Below are 13,734 nucleotides of genomic sequence, written 5' to 3' on the forward strand. Positions count from 1 at the left end.
AACTTGATCACCATAAACACAAGTTACATGTTTTTACACTAGACATGCATGAACAGAATCTAATCCATTACTTAGGGTAAGCATGTGATCTATAAAACAAAACATATTTCAAGTGTCCAATCTTTTTTGGTTGAAAAATGACAAATGATTAGGAAATCATCAAAAAAACTCTAATTTAGTAAAACAAATTGCCCATAATTCCTCATGTTACGGCTAATTGATGTGAACAAAACAGATATTTGGTAGTATAAACCAGTAGTGCCAAGCATAGCAAGCCATAGTAAACAGTGGCTAAACAATATAGGTGTTTGTTCGACTGCTATCCAGATGGACTGTGTCGCCCCTATTCAAAAGCAGGTACCGTGTTGGAGAACCTCTAATCAGGATTGAGCTTAATCGTCTATATCCAGTCACAATGATTACGGTCTCTTAAGCAGGAAGACACAGCAGGTGATGCCATGTGGACGCAACATCAACACTTCTTAAGCACCAGGTCAGGACCTCAAGAGTCCAAATAAACACTACTGACATCACAGATCTGGGATTGTGTGAGTTTGTGTCCTTGTTACATACTGCCTTGGTTTTTTTAAACATGCAAAACAACCCGATGGACAATAGTTCTAAGATCTGGAATTAAAACCACTAGCAGGGACGGCATAATGGTTATATTTCAAAAATGTTAATCGTTTTAAGAATGCAGCTGTATGTATAATATATGTTGCAAAAAATCACAAACAATAGTTAGAACATAAATGTACTATTATTTATTGATAATAATGATACCTTTCCGTATTTAGTTTAGTGATGGAAGGGTCTGTGTTAATGTGTCTGCTACGTTGCAAGCCAAATAAGCCATGTGGTAGAGGGAAGACAGAAAGGACTCCATGGGGAGCTTTTTTCAGTCATACTATATGTTTAAAAAATGCTATTATGTTTATGCAAAGAGGAGTAGAGTCATGCACATAACCGTGGAATATCTTTCTATTGGTACACTTTATGCTTAAACTCCTATTCTAAAAGTCTGAGTCTGAGGTTAAGGTGAATAGGTTCAGATGTGGTTGGGATGTTTCAAGATCCTACTGGACAAAAGGGAGCCTTCAGTCACATACAGTTACAATAGCACCAGTATGCAGCACTCTGGGGAAAGGACCCTTCTCCCCACATGCTTTCAATGCCTCAAGTAAGAGTAAAATGTCACAAAACCTCAAAAACGTTCCCACATGCACTGCTACAATGAGGCTTAAAATGTCATGCCATTACTCATCAGAACCAGAATATAATGTCCTCGATAAAGCACCATTTTTATTTTAAGTTACAATGACCCTTAAAGGAATGGGAATCCCAATTATAAAAGAAACAGAATGATGAACCTTATTTTTTTAAATGGCTAGAAACCATAATATGCTAACATGTTTATATGTACAAATATGATATGTAAGCAGCACCAATTAACTCCTAATACTGTGAAACCGGTATACTGTACCTATTATTAACACTATTCTGTCTATGGGACCAACCTGAGGGCAGGATTACAACAGAAGAAGTAGAAGGAAACCAATGACTGGTATTGCAAAATAAATTGTGATTAGAAATGTCCAAGTGTCCCTGTTTCAGAACATCAACGGAGCAAATGAAAAACGTTGTAGCAGTACTGCATACTGTTATGTACTCCTTTAGCAAGGAATGTGAAATAGACCATACAAATATAATTACTAGCTCATTATAAAGTTGTCTTTGAAACACAACGTTCAGGGAACTACAGGATGATGATGTTCTTTTTTGAGAAGACTCGTTTCTATATTCGGATTAGTGAGTACTTTCTATGGCCCAATGACCAACTAGCAAACACAGTTACAGTGCCTGTGATCATGGGAAAAACACAGGTGATTTTTTCTTACTTTAACAGATGGAAAGTTGTGAGGACCTTTATGAAGTTTGATCGGGGGGGGGGGGGTTGAAACAACCACCGTCACCTGCAATAACAACAATCTGCTCTACTGTCTTTGATCATTGTCATCATGCTGCATTCCTGCAGGTTTCAGAGATTTCTTAACTGAAAATGTGCTGTGCAGGCGGGAAGTCACATTTCTCCAGCAGGGATCAATAGAGAGCATCACAAATAAAACTGTGACTATTATCCATCCTGGCGTAGGTCAAGCCAGGGAGAGCAACGCAGAGCTTTCTAGAGTAGTTTAGAGGACCGCAGTAATCCAGATATCTGTGTGCCCTGCTCTGTGATATCTGAGGGATGAGGAAAATAAAATTGAGTTTCAGACACACAATATGTCAAGCAGAACAACCAGACATCTGAAAGTGTGCTGCTGTTACTGCACATTAAGCTTAAAGCCACTCAAATAATAATGGCATCAGTCATCAGTAACATGTAAGAGGATGCAGATGGTGATGATAGTGCCCTAATTGGGTTGAAAGACATTCATGTTTGGGTTGTCACCACATCCAAGCTGCCCACAATATCACATTATCGACCAGCACTCTACAGCGGACCAAGTTTGTTGGTCTCCCCTCTCTGTTGCATAATTAAAGTAGCCAACAAAACCAGACTCAGCCGTGTCCCAGGGTTATATTACAGGGTCTTTGAGGACAGCTCTTTGGCTGAATTTACAACCACCTAATAATGCGTATCGATCAGCAGAGCGGTGTTTTTACCATTTACCTGGGTGTACGATAGCAGGGTGAAGGGATATAGATCATGTGTGGCATATGGAAGCACTGAGCAGCAATTCCCTTTAATAAAATAGCCCTAGTCTTTTTTTAAACAAATCTAACTGGACAGAGCCAGTTTATCCTGCACTGCACACATTACATCATCTAGGTAGAGCTGGGTATCACACTGTAAGTTTCAAGTACTGACAGAGTTGTGCCCATATTGGGAACTGTTAGGAAGAACTGAGAGTTGGCCCAGAATTCCTGTTCAGATCCTGTCAGGTGCTGCCTTGTGTGTAAACCATGATTTGTTAACTTTGCTGTATCTTATTTAGTCATTGAACAGTTTTACAAATGAAACATTCAAATGTCATAACAGTGTTACATTGAAGCATTTTAGATGTTTGGCTTGATTTGTAAATTACTAAAAACCTGTTTATACTCATCATATAAGTATATAACAGCAGCAGAAAGTATCACTGTTCATTGACTATTGATCTTCCAATGCGATATTTCCATAAATGATGAATGGTGCTTAGTACTAAACTCCCAAAAATTAAATATATTAGCCAAAAACATTACACGGAAATGAACAAGATAATCAAGAACCAATCATTAAAGCTAATCAAAGGAACAGCTACAGTATACACGAGCCATAGACTGATGCTATGCTTCCATTTGCAATGAACTTTGTGCTTGAAAGTGTCAGCTAATTAAAAGAGCAAGAAGAAGCAATTATCTGATTTACTCCCTACTGTCAGTATTAATGACAGGTGGCAAAAAGACTATCTGAATCCAATATTTTGGGCATCACAGTGAGGCTGGCACTCTGCTTCATCTTCTCTCGCTACATCAAGGGATAAGGCACATAAAGCTCTGCAAAGATTGCATTTAAATGGGACAGGGAGACCTTCAGGAGGATTCTTCAGGCCGAGCCAAGAAATATATCAGAAAATCAATCAGCACTGCTGATCAAAGCAACATCTATTCAAGAAAGCATGCCAGTGACAAACTACAAATTGCATCCAGCTTTCCAGCCCCCTCTGCTGTTCTTTAATTTACATGATTCGTGGCTATTTTAAACAACTGCAAAGTCACTGGCTGACCTTCATTGAAAAATGAGGCAGAGTGATATTGTGGAGCAATCCTGTAAGTGACAGAAGTTGGCTAACTTTCAATTAGTTGGCATCTCACCTTTGACAACATATATGAGTGAAATATAAAGGATTATGAGTGGAGACCATGTTCATCAATTATACTGTAATATGTGATGGGCAGCTGTCTGATGGCACGTCAGGGGAAGCCATGAAGCTCGGTTAAAAAGGTGAAAATGTCAGTGACGCATTACGTCTACATCATTTAAGTCAGTAACAGAGTTGGCTGCCTTGATGTTTTATAACTCCACCACAGCATCCCTGTTTAAGGGGTGCTTAATCCTTATAATGCACCTCTTATGTTGGGACATGCATGTTACAAAACACGGTCGTTTCATCCTGTTAGCAGCAGCTAGTCAGCGGTAGCTAGGTAGTAATGTCTGACTGGTCCTCGGTGATTCACTCGGGATGCAAATACAAAAGGATGAGATGCTGAGGTAAATGCCTGAGCGCCTGGATAAGCACAAATAAAGGACAGTGCACCTTAATTCGACATAGCGTTGTTATGACTAGTAATTGCAGTAGTACTATTGCAAATGCATTAAAAAGGGGAAGAGAAAAGCCTTACCACAGATGCAGTGTAGTGACCATGTCTTTACAGTTCTTGGCGCAGGAAACAATTGGGGGGGGTCTCCCTTCACTGATTCCCAGCTCTTCAAAGACACACGGCCTCCATTAGGGTCCGATCCGAATATGTATTTATTCTTATTGGAGAGGTGGGCTGTACGCAGACTAGAACATTATGGAAAGTCAAAAAGTGCTGTGTTTGCCCGTTTCCTTGAATGCGGGATGTGATGCTCAGCTCGGCTGCACTCTCCGGTCGCTCCTCCCTGCAGCAAGATCGGCTTTGGGCGGGAAGAAATCACCGGCATGGATCATACACTGGAGGACAGGGGCCGTGTGCAAAACATGGCGATGGAGTCAAAAAACACGGATCCGGAGTAGCTAGTTATGTGACCGAGGACACCCCATCTAGCTTGATGTAGTAATGCTTGTTATATAATTTTCCTGATGAGATAATATAATGGAGTGCAATAATGAACTCACTTAAGAAACGTAGCCAGAGGTCAGAGAATATAACGTTACTGGATTGCTCATGTTTGTACTAGTAGTTTTTTAAATGTTTTTAGATGTGGTGGAGCAAGGGGGTACTTTTAGAGATTTGTCTGTTGTCTGTGTGTCATAATCGGTCTGTTTTAATTCCAAATCAAATCTACCTTTTGGTACAAATAAATAAACTGAAACCTGAAAGGCAAAGTGCCACATGAATATGGGTACAGTTTTCCATTTGAACAATACAAAAATATTAATTAAATATGAATGATTACTGAAACTAAAAGGAAAAGATCACCCAGCCGCTTTCATCTTTTCATTATGCTCAACTCTATTCAATCTTATCAGTTACATACTTGCTAATGAAATATGCAATTAAACCAACTAACAGAGTATTGTATAATGTATTGTTGTAATATATTCTGGTTGTAACATGTATATCACTGTCAACCTTAGCTGTTTTTTTATACTGAATATTCTGTAAAGGGAAATGTATATAGATTGTTCATACGTAATTTTTTGCAGCATATTTCAGCCTCTCCACATCAATATTGTTCACAATTAACCAAAAAAAATCTGATTTATAGATATTGTATGTAGTTGTCCTTAGCTGATTACTACTGGTGTGGTATGGTTAGGAATATATAATGTATACGTCTTTTTATCTTCTTTCACGTTCTTTCTGATGCTTATGGGCTGTGTTGCCTGGCAACAGCCATGACCAGCCCACCTATAGCTAATGCAGTCAGGCGGCTGTATGTTGAACACATTGAGTTGCCGAACTTGCCGTGGGCCTGACAATTACTTACCACTTGAGCAGAAGTCCAAACAGTAAGCTGAAAATAATGAATCTACAGTTCAAATAGATAGCTAAATGAAAGTAATGGATGATTGAAATAGCTAAAGGTCCAGCTTCTGCAAGTAATCTTTTTATTATGATACTATGTCTTTTGGCTCAAATGGGTCATCTGTCAGCCAATACAGAAACCACCACATATAGAAACACACCCTGCTGATGTCAGAGTTCAGACAAGGTGACCCTAGTATCAGCATAATACACATACAAGGCCTGGAGCAGATTGTGATTGTTTGGTTCGCTTTTTTGGTTAATAATGTGTGCACTTCTGCATGGTATCCTGGAAACCTGTGCACTCCTGGGCTTTTTCCACACAGTGGGGAATACTTTGTTTACAAATGTAACATGAGAGGTGAGGTTTATGGAGAATATTTTAGGTACAAAAGTAACTTGATAGGCAGTCCATGGGAAAGGGTAACCAACTCTTTCATCTGTCTTTGTCTGTCCCAAATATGGTTGGGTAACATATTTCCTGTCTTGCTTATCCAACCTGAAAATGCTCCAGTTTAAGCTCTTCCTCAGGTCACATAACTTGCTCTGTATGGGCAGAAACTGGTGAAAATGTCTGTTAATATCTGTTTCTTGATTTGAGAATAGAGAAACATTCTTAATGTCTACTTGTTGTGCATTAAGACATTATTTGGTTTTCACATGCAAAATGTTTTATTAAAAATAGTTCAAAAAAGTCACTTCATTTAGAAGAGAAGCTACTGACTTTCTCCTCTGGTCCATAACAACATCTACTGTAGTTTATATGGGCCAAATATGATTTAGCCTGACATGGTGATCATCTCTAACTTTTACTTTGGCAAAACAACTTCTAAGTAGAATAACCTTATTTTCAAAAATGTGCTGCATTCATGATTTACATATCATCTTCAGAATCTTGTCTGACATATATAAAAAAATAAACAATATTGCTGTAATTTACTTGAGCCAGAACTATTGAAACAACCTAATTAAGCCTTGATGACATGATGATCCACACCCTGCGTTTAGCCCTATTATAAAAAAGTATTCACTTCTAGGAACAGGAAGTCAAACGTCAATGTCAAGGCACATTCATTCCTAAGAAAAATAATTATTAAGCCAACTTTGTTAATAATTAAGCAAGAACTACAAAAGAAAATCATACTGACAGTTAACTACCCTCAATGAAACACGTCACGTTGTGGTTTTACGTTGAGTAATTTGCAGGTAATTTGATAACAGAGGAATTTGAACAGCTGTCCTTCCTAAGGTCGTAACGTAAGGACGTAAGGAGTATGATGAAACTGGTCACATGACTGATGACGTTTCAGCGGGAGTAACTCCAGTGATGCACGTTGTGAATCACTTGTGACTGAGAAAGCCGGTAGAGGAGGACGAAAAGAGAGGAATTAAGTCTCACTTAGACGACTGAACACAACCAGAAAGGTACGAAGCAGATTGGTAAACTCTTTAACTGTTCTGCCTTTTATTTAACATTAGTATCTTTTTATAGGATGTACATTTGTCTTTGCCGGTAACTGTCTTGTGCAACGTGGTCTACTGCCGGTGTTAACGCTGTTTCCGGAGAGACGCCTACAGTTAGTTTTTATTCAGCAATCCTCTTTATATTTTTACTTTAATAGTGTTTATATGAACCTTTAGATCATATTTGTTTGTACATTTCGCAGTCAGTGTTTAACCTAATGATGGTATGTGAGACGATTTGACACTAGGCCTGTGAAAGTAGGATACCGTATTCAGGAGCCTCATTTCACACCCTATAAGACCTGTAAGACTTTTTTGGGATGAAATTCATTACGGATATTTCAATCGAATATAGTTAATGATGTATTTATTCAAACAAAGACTCTGGTGTTTCGGTAACTAAGTTACCTAAGTCCGTTTTGTAACAATGCCAAGGACACATCAGTTACGCAACTTTGAAGTGAACGCCCCCTTGTGGCTAAATGAGGACACAGCGCTTTATTTCTTAAGACACAGAATCAGAATACCTTTATTCGTCCCACAGAGGGGACATTTACAATCAAAATGAAAAGCAACCATGGATAATGTCAAAACAATTGCATTGCAATGGAAATAATTCAGCATTAATTGGTTATTTCTGACAATAATGTTAAGAAATGGAGTCCTAATTGTGTGTATTTTTGTTACCTTTTGTAGAAACCATGCCTGCAGATATTGCCAAAGGAAAGAAGGCGTTTGTCCAGAAGTGTGCCCAGTGCCATACTGTGGAGAATGGTGGAAAGCACAAGGTCGGGCCTAACCTTTGGGGTCTGTTTGGACGCAAAACAGGCCAGGCAGCCGGCTACTCCTATACTGATGCCAACAAAAGCAAAGGTAAATACTGTACATGTGTTTTAAACTAACTGAATATTCTAAGGAATAATGCTGTATGCCTTACACATTATTCTTACTTTGATTTCAGGCATTACCTGGGAGGACGACACCCTGATGATCTATTTGGAAAATCCCAAGAAATACATTCCAGGAACAAAGATGATCTTTGCTGGCATCAAGAAGAAGGGAGAACGCACGGATCTTGTAGCATATCTCAAGTCTGCAACTTCATAAAGAACATTTCATATGTGCAGCTTTGCTATTATTTTGTACCCTGACAAACGGGTAAAGACGAACTCACGCCGTTCTTTCAAAACCAGGCACAACCTCAAACAAGTTCTTAATGGAATTGGCATGACGGTTCACCATCTTTGTCACAGCTGTACCTCTGTTTCTGACATGATCCACGTGTGGTGGAACAAGCAATGCGTAAATCCCCTGGTTTTAACAGGTTTCATTTTTCTATCATAAATTATTAAACCATATACTGTGTGTTGAGAATGTAGGGACTGAAAGCTGTGTTTTGTTTCGTCATTGTCATCCTGATTTTCTTGATTTATTATGAAGTTGTCTTAATAATTGTTGTATGCCTTATCTGCTTCCAATTTTATGATGCCTTTTTAATGCCTTTTCTGAATTTGCAAGGTGAATAAAATTGACACTAAATGTTATTTTGTAATTTGTTTCACTTTTTGTAACTTAAGTGGTCAGTATTGGGTTTCTTAAATGGTGTGGATTTTCATTTCAGGTTTAAATTATTGTTTCAAGTGTTGGTTCAGAAATTAGAGCAATATTCTCTGTATTGACAAAGGCAGTGAGCAGAAGATGGTATTTCAAAGAGCATTTGCACGATAGAAGTTGACTTGTCTTAACAGTTATTGAGTGTTTCTGTGGGGAACTGCAGGTTTGCAAAATCTGCTATAGTAAAAAGTATTGGCTTGATGTCATTAGCTTTTAAGTATGTATGCACAAAAAGTTATTTTATAATTTGTAACTACTAAGTGGTCTGTATTGGGTTTCTGAAAAAGTGTGGATTATCATTTCAGGTCTCAATTATTCTTGTTTCAACAGAGTTGGCTCGGAAATTAGAGCAATATTCTCTGTATTTTGAAATGGGCCATGAGGAGAAGACTGTATTTTAAAGAGCATTTGAAAGAAAGTTGAAGAAGACTCTGTTGGGTTACAGATGTTGACTGTCTGACAGTTTTGCAGGTTGGCCAAATCTGCTATAGTAATAAAGTGATTTGGCTTGATGTCATTAACTAGCAAGTATTTATGCAATCCAATTTTTTCTTTTTTTAATTAAGACTCATTGTCATGACTCTTACATGTTTTCGACATTTCTTGGGAAATCTTTAATTTAAATGTATTGTTAAAAGGGATAAATTGTTGTACATGAGGCAGAAGCTAAAACTGTTCCATCCATCAGAGTTGGGCTGTGTGTCTTCAGTGTATTCCAGTCTATGCTGTGGAGTATAGCTCCCTCTAGCGTTCAGATGTCACACCTGCACACAGATTCACCAACAATTCTGTATAAAGGAATTACATTTTCTGACATCCCTTCCTGTCAATAAAATGTTACATAATTAAATTGTATAGATCATCCACTGCTGATTCCACATCTCCAAAGTGTGTGGCTTGTGAAATAGATGTATTGCCGAGTTGCAGTATCTGTTATATAATGTATACATGCTATGATACACATTGTTCTTCGGGCGACAGTCATTCAACTTGATTACTTCTGGCAGCCAGCAGTGCCATCACCAACGCCTTGTCTTGACTTCATAGAAATTCATTATGTTGAAGCATAATTTCATTAAATGATAATCCACCCACAACTTGGGGCTCTTCTACCTCAAATAAGCCTTATAAATTTAGTGGAGTATTGAATTATTGCTGAAGCACATTTTAATCAATGAGCATACATCCACCACTGTAATCTACCATTTTTTACAACTTCATAAAGCCTTCACAATATGCATCATACATTATGCATGATAGAAGAATGCATCCTAATTGTCATCATCATCACCATCAAACACTTTGAAGGAGGGCAGGCGGTTCAGATGGCCAGAGGGCTGAGTGACTGCTGGAGCAATGCTCCTCTCTGTGACGAAGTTAGCGTCAGCGGCATCGAGCCAACCACAGCCAGCGTCATCTGCGCACAAGAAGACCCATACGACGGTGTTGCTCGCTCGGTACTGGCTCTCTGTGAGATTTCCAATGCATGTGGTTGTCTAAATGTCCTTTCCTTATCTTCTTTATTGTTTTTAAATTAAGTGAGCGGCATGGAGATGCTGTGGAGGAATATGCTGGTGCGCAAAGGGAGTCTCCATCCACTCTCAGTGGAAACTGGATTATGTGGCCAGGGCTCCGGGGTGGTTCCCAGCACAATGCATCTTGGAAGTTATGGTATTGTAACGATTCTCTACTTTAACTCTCAGTAAAACTTCATAGATGATATTTTTTTGCGCGTCTTCATGGATTTGGTTCTCTGAGGACCCTCTGAAGAACAGACATGGCAGTGTCAACTATGGTGTTCTCTGACGTGGAAAGTTTTCTGGACTCGCATCCCGAGTTATTCGAAGACTATCTGAACAGAAAGGGGAAACATAGCATGGTGGAGAAATGGCTCAAGAATCACAAGGCGTCTAAAAGTGCTGCACCTGCCGCCGAGCCCAGAGAGGAGAAGAGTAAGGACAGCTGGGCGAGCAAATGTGATGGTCTGCAGAGGAGAGCCTCGCAGAGGGAGCTGCGCAAAACTTTCGCCAGATCAAAAGCCATCAATGTGAACAGGACATACGACGAACATGTGAACACCAGGGCCCAGGAGCCCCTGACCAGCATGAGGAGGAGAGCTCTGCTGAGGAAGGCGAGCTCTCTGCCCCCCACCACTGCGCACATCCTGAGCGCACTGCTGGAGTCCAGAGTCAACATCCCCCAGTACCCGTCCACAGCCGTGGATTTTAAATATTACCTCAAAGAACACAACGAGAGAGAGTTTTTCCTGGAGCTTGTAAAAGACATATCTAACGACTTGGATCTTACGAGTCTCAGCTACAAAATACTTGTGTTTGTTTGTATTATGGTGGATGCAGACCGGTGCTCCTTGTTTTTAGTGGAGGGAACAGGCAACAAGAAGACACTGGTGTCCAAATTCTTTGACGTGCACGCGGGTACAAAAGTGTTACCCTCAATTCATTCAGATGAAGTTCAAGTGCCGTGGGGGAAAGGAATCATTGGATATGTGGCCGAACACGGAGAGACAGTGAACATTTCTGACGCTTATCAGGTGCCTGCTCCTCTTTGTGCATGCATGCGTGTGTGCATTTGCATGAGTCACAGAAAGAGAGAGAGAGAGAAGGAGAAGAGAGAGAGGAGAGAGAGAGAGAGAGAGAGAGAGAGAGAGAGAGAGAGAGAGAGAGAGAGAGAGAGAGAGAGAGAGAGAGAGAGAGAGAGGAATAAACTCAGACAGGGAGACAGGTTATTTACTTTCAGCCTGTCATCTTATCAGACCCCATTAATTGATCATCAATCAAACTGGGTAACAGTGCTGAGAGCATGGAGACCAACAGCCTGAGTGTTTGTCAAACAACTGATTCACAAGAAAATATCTGAGTAGGAAAATAAATAACTAAATAAAGGAGGGGAGAAATGATCTCTGTGGTTTTTAAAAACTTCACTTTGTCTACCTTACGTTTAAGAAAGTGAGACATTACTAGATTACATTAAAGCTGCAAGTAGGAGGCTTTTTTTTAAATAAATGTAGAAGACAATACCGTTACTTGGTACCAAATGTGTACCAGTAGAAATTAGTATACAAATGTGAACTAACATTGCTTTAATGTCCTTAAACAGTAAGGCTTCCCCCTCTCAGTCAACTAGTCGACAAATTTCTCATGCTGACGTTATTTTCAATAAAGTTATAGGACACCTCTGGTAAACACAAGATTAAATGTGGTGTTTTTACATGGTTGTTTATGGACACATCTGTTGAATAAGTCCAGTAATCGATTAGTCCACAAACTGGCATCAGTGTTAGTCGACTAATAATTTATTTAGTCCAGGAAGGCCCTAATAAACACATACACAACCTCTTCAAGCCAGACACGTTATACATCATATTGCCTTTCTAGTATATTTTTGGTGTGTGAGACATGGAGTCCTGATGAGTTGTACATTTTGCTGCACAGTCAGCTGAAGGTAAAAAGTGCTTTTTTGGGGGGCAAAAAGTGCTTACATTGTGTCTTAATTTTGCACTGTCCCTATGGATTGCAGGATCGTCGGTTCAGTGATGAAATTGACAAGCTGACAGGGTACAAAACCAGGTCACTCCTGTGCATGCCCATATGCAACAGTGATGGAGATATTATTGGAGTTGCTCAGGCCATCAACAAGACTTCAATTGGAGAACTCTTCAATGAAGATGATGAGAAGGTAATTACAGTAAAAAATATATAAATGCTGATGTTTGTGTGCTTATTTATTTGAATAAATGTATGAAATGATGGGGGAACAATTATGTAATGCTCATTTACCAGTGATTTATATGAGGTAACCAATAACTATATCTCCTCATGGTTCTGTGGCAATTTTGTAGTTTCTTTACAATTTGTGTCACATTTGCAAACCTGCGCCAGGGATAGCAATTGCAATAGTTGGTCCACAGAGCAAAGACATTTTTTACAAACATCTTACCCAGAAGATATATGATTCATGATGATGTGAATTGTCCTTTAGCGCCACCAGTCAAATTGTTGACATCTGTTGGATGAATTGCAATGAAATCTGGAACAGACATTAAGTTTCCCCTCTGGAAAGCTTTTCGTTAGATAGATAGATAGATCGTACTTTATTGATCCCAAATTGGGAAATTGTTTAAAATTGTTTAAAATTGTTTGTTGTTGGCGCCATCATCAAGTTTAATTCATCCAATATTTTGGTTTATACTGTAAGTAAATATCTGATATATATATATATACAGGCTAACGTGCATGCTCACACACTAAAGTAAGACTGTGAACGGTAAACATGACAATCTGCACGGTAACATTTTCATTGTGATGTTGTCATGTTGATGCTAGCAGAGCTGCTAGCATGGCCTTAGTTTTGTTTACTATTGCAGCACAGAGAAGTCTCGTGCAGAGGGAAAATATGCCTGAAGTAAAATGTTCAGACTTCATGATTCATGTGTTGTGTTTCAAGGATGTTTCTCAGGGTTATTTTTAGGCAAATACTGTTATGTAGGGTTTGTTGTACAGAAGCAAAGCAGCGTTGTTATTTTGATGGATGGATTTTTCCGAAGTTAAAAGGGGGTTTTCTTACAATTTGTATGTTAGGATTTGCCGTTTGATCTGCGAGTGTTTCTTTGGAACATTTCATCTATGTTTGGACTTTTTTGTGACGGATGCTCAGACTGACCATTTCGTTTTTACTTAATTAGAATTGTGAAAATCTGAGATGAACATCACAATATTATCTTCAGAATTTGATCAGAGCTCACTCTTTGTGCTACATTTGTCTTTTCCTCTTGCATCCTATCTTAAGAAACACTAACTGCAGCTGCTGTCTGATAAACAGACAGTAATGTTCACCCTTTATTTATTTGTTTCTGTGTCTTGGCTGAACATAACTCATATTTATTATTTCATTAATTCCTCCAGCTCAGTCTGACTTGTA

General features: G+C 39.0%; 3 protein-coding genes across 6 annotated transcripts in view; 2 read left to right on the plus strand and 1 right to left on the minus strand.

Moving 5' to 3' along the window:
- osbpl6 (oxysterol binding protein-like 6) overlaps positions 1-4,635 on the minus strand; it is a 37,752-nt gene extending 33,117 nt beyond the window's left edge. For all 3 annotated transcript variants that reach the window (XM_034128841.1, XM_034128842.1, XM_034128840.1), the window contains exon 1: positions 4,387-4,635. The gene's annotated coding sequence lies outside the window, so the exon portion shown is untranslated. The remainder of the gene's footprint in view (positions 1-4,386) is intronic.
- Positions 4,636-6,954: 2,319 nt separating this feature from the next.
- LOC117481328 (cytochrome c-like) lies at positions 6,955-8,726 on the plus strand. Of its 2 annotated transcripts, none has more exons than XM_034128977.1 (3): positions 6,955-7,143; positions 7,879-8,055; positions 8,144-8,726. In XM_034128977.1, the coding sequence occupies exons 2-3, from the start codon at positions 7,884-7,886 to the stop codon at positions 8,287-8,289; spliced, it is 318 nt and encodes a 105-aa protein (XP_033984868.1). In that variant the 5' UTR covers positions 6,955-7,143; positions 7,879-7,883; the 3' UTR covers positions 8,290-8,726. The 2 variants fall into 2 exon arrangements, with proteins under 2 accessions (XP_033984868.1, XP_033984869.1); XM_034128978.1 differs by having other exon boundaries at positions 7,000-7,158.
- Positions 8,727-10,573: 1,847 nt separating this feature from the next.
- Positions 10,574-13,734, plus strand: part of pde11a (phosphodiesterase 11a) — a 32,772-nt gene continuing 29,611 nt past the window's right edge. The window contains exons 1-2 of the mRNA XM_034128887.1: positions 10,574-11,347; positions 12,334-12,492. Coding sequence (XP_033984778.1) covers positions 10,574-11,347; positions 12,334-12,492 — 933 coding nt within the window. The remainder of the gene's footprint in view (positions 11,348-12,333; positions 12,493-13,734) is intronic.

Source organism: Trematomus bernacchii, unplaced genomic scaffold (assembly GCF_902827165.1).
Source record: "Trematomus bernacchii unplaced genomic scaffold, fTreBer1.1, whole genome shotgun sequence".
NCBI classification, from domain to species: domain Eukaryota; kingdom Metazoa; phylum Chordata; class Actinopteri; order Perciformes; family Nototheniidae; genus Trematomus; species Trematomus bernacchii.

Excerpts from the sequence above, each read along its gene's own strand:
- LOC117481328 (XM_034128977.1), top strand. The coding sequence starts at position 7,884 with ATGCCTGCAGATATTGCCAAAGGAAAGAAGGCGTTTGTCCAGAAGTGT. Across the intron at positions 8,056-8,143 it reads TGATGCCAACAAAAGCAAAG|GCATTACCTGGGAGGACGAC; the intron begins GTAAATACTGTA and ends CTTTGATTTCAG.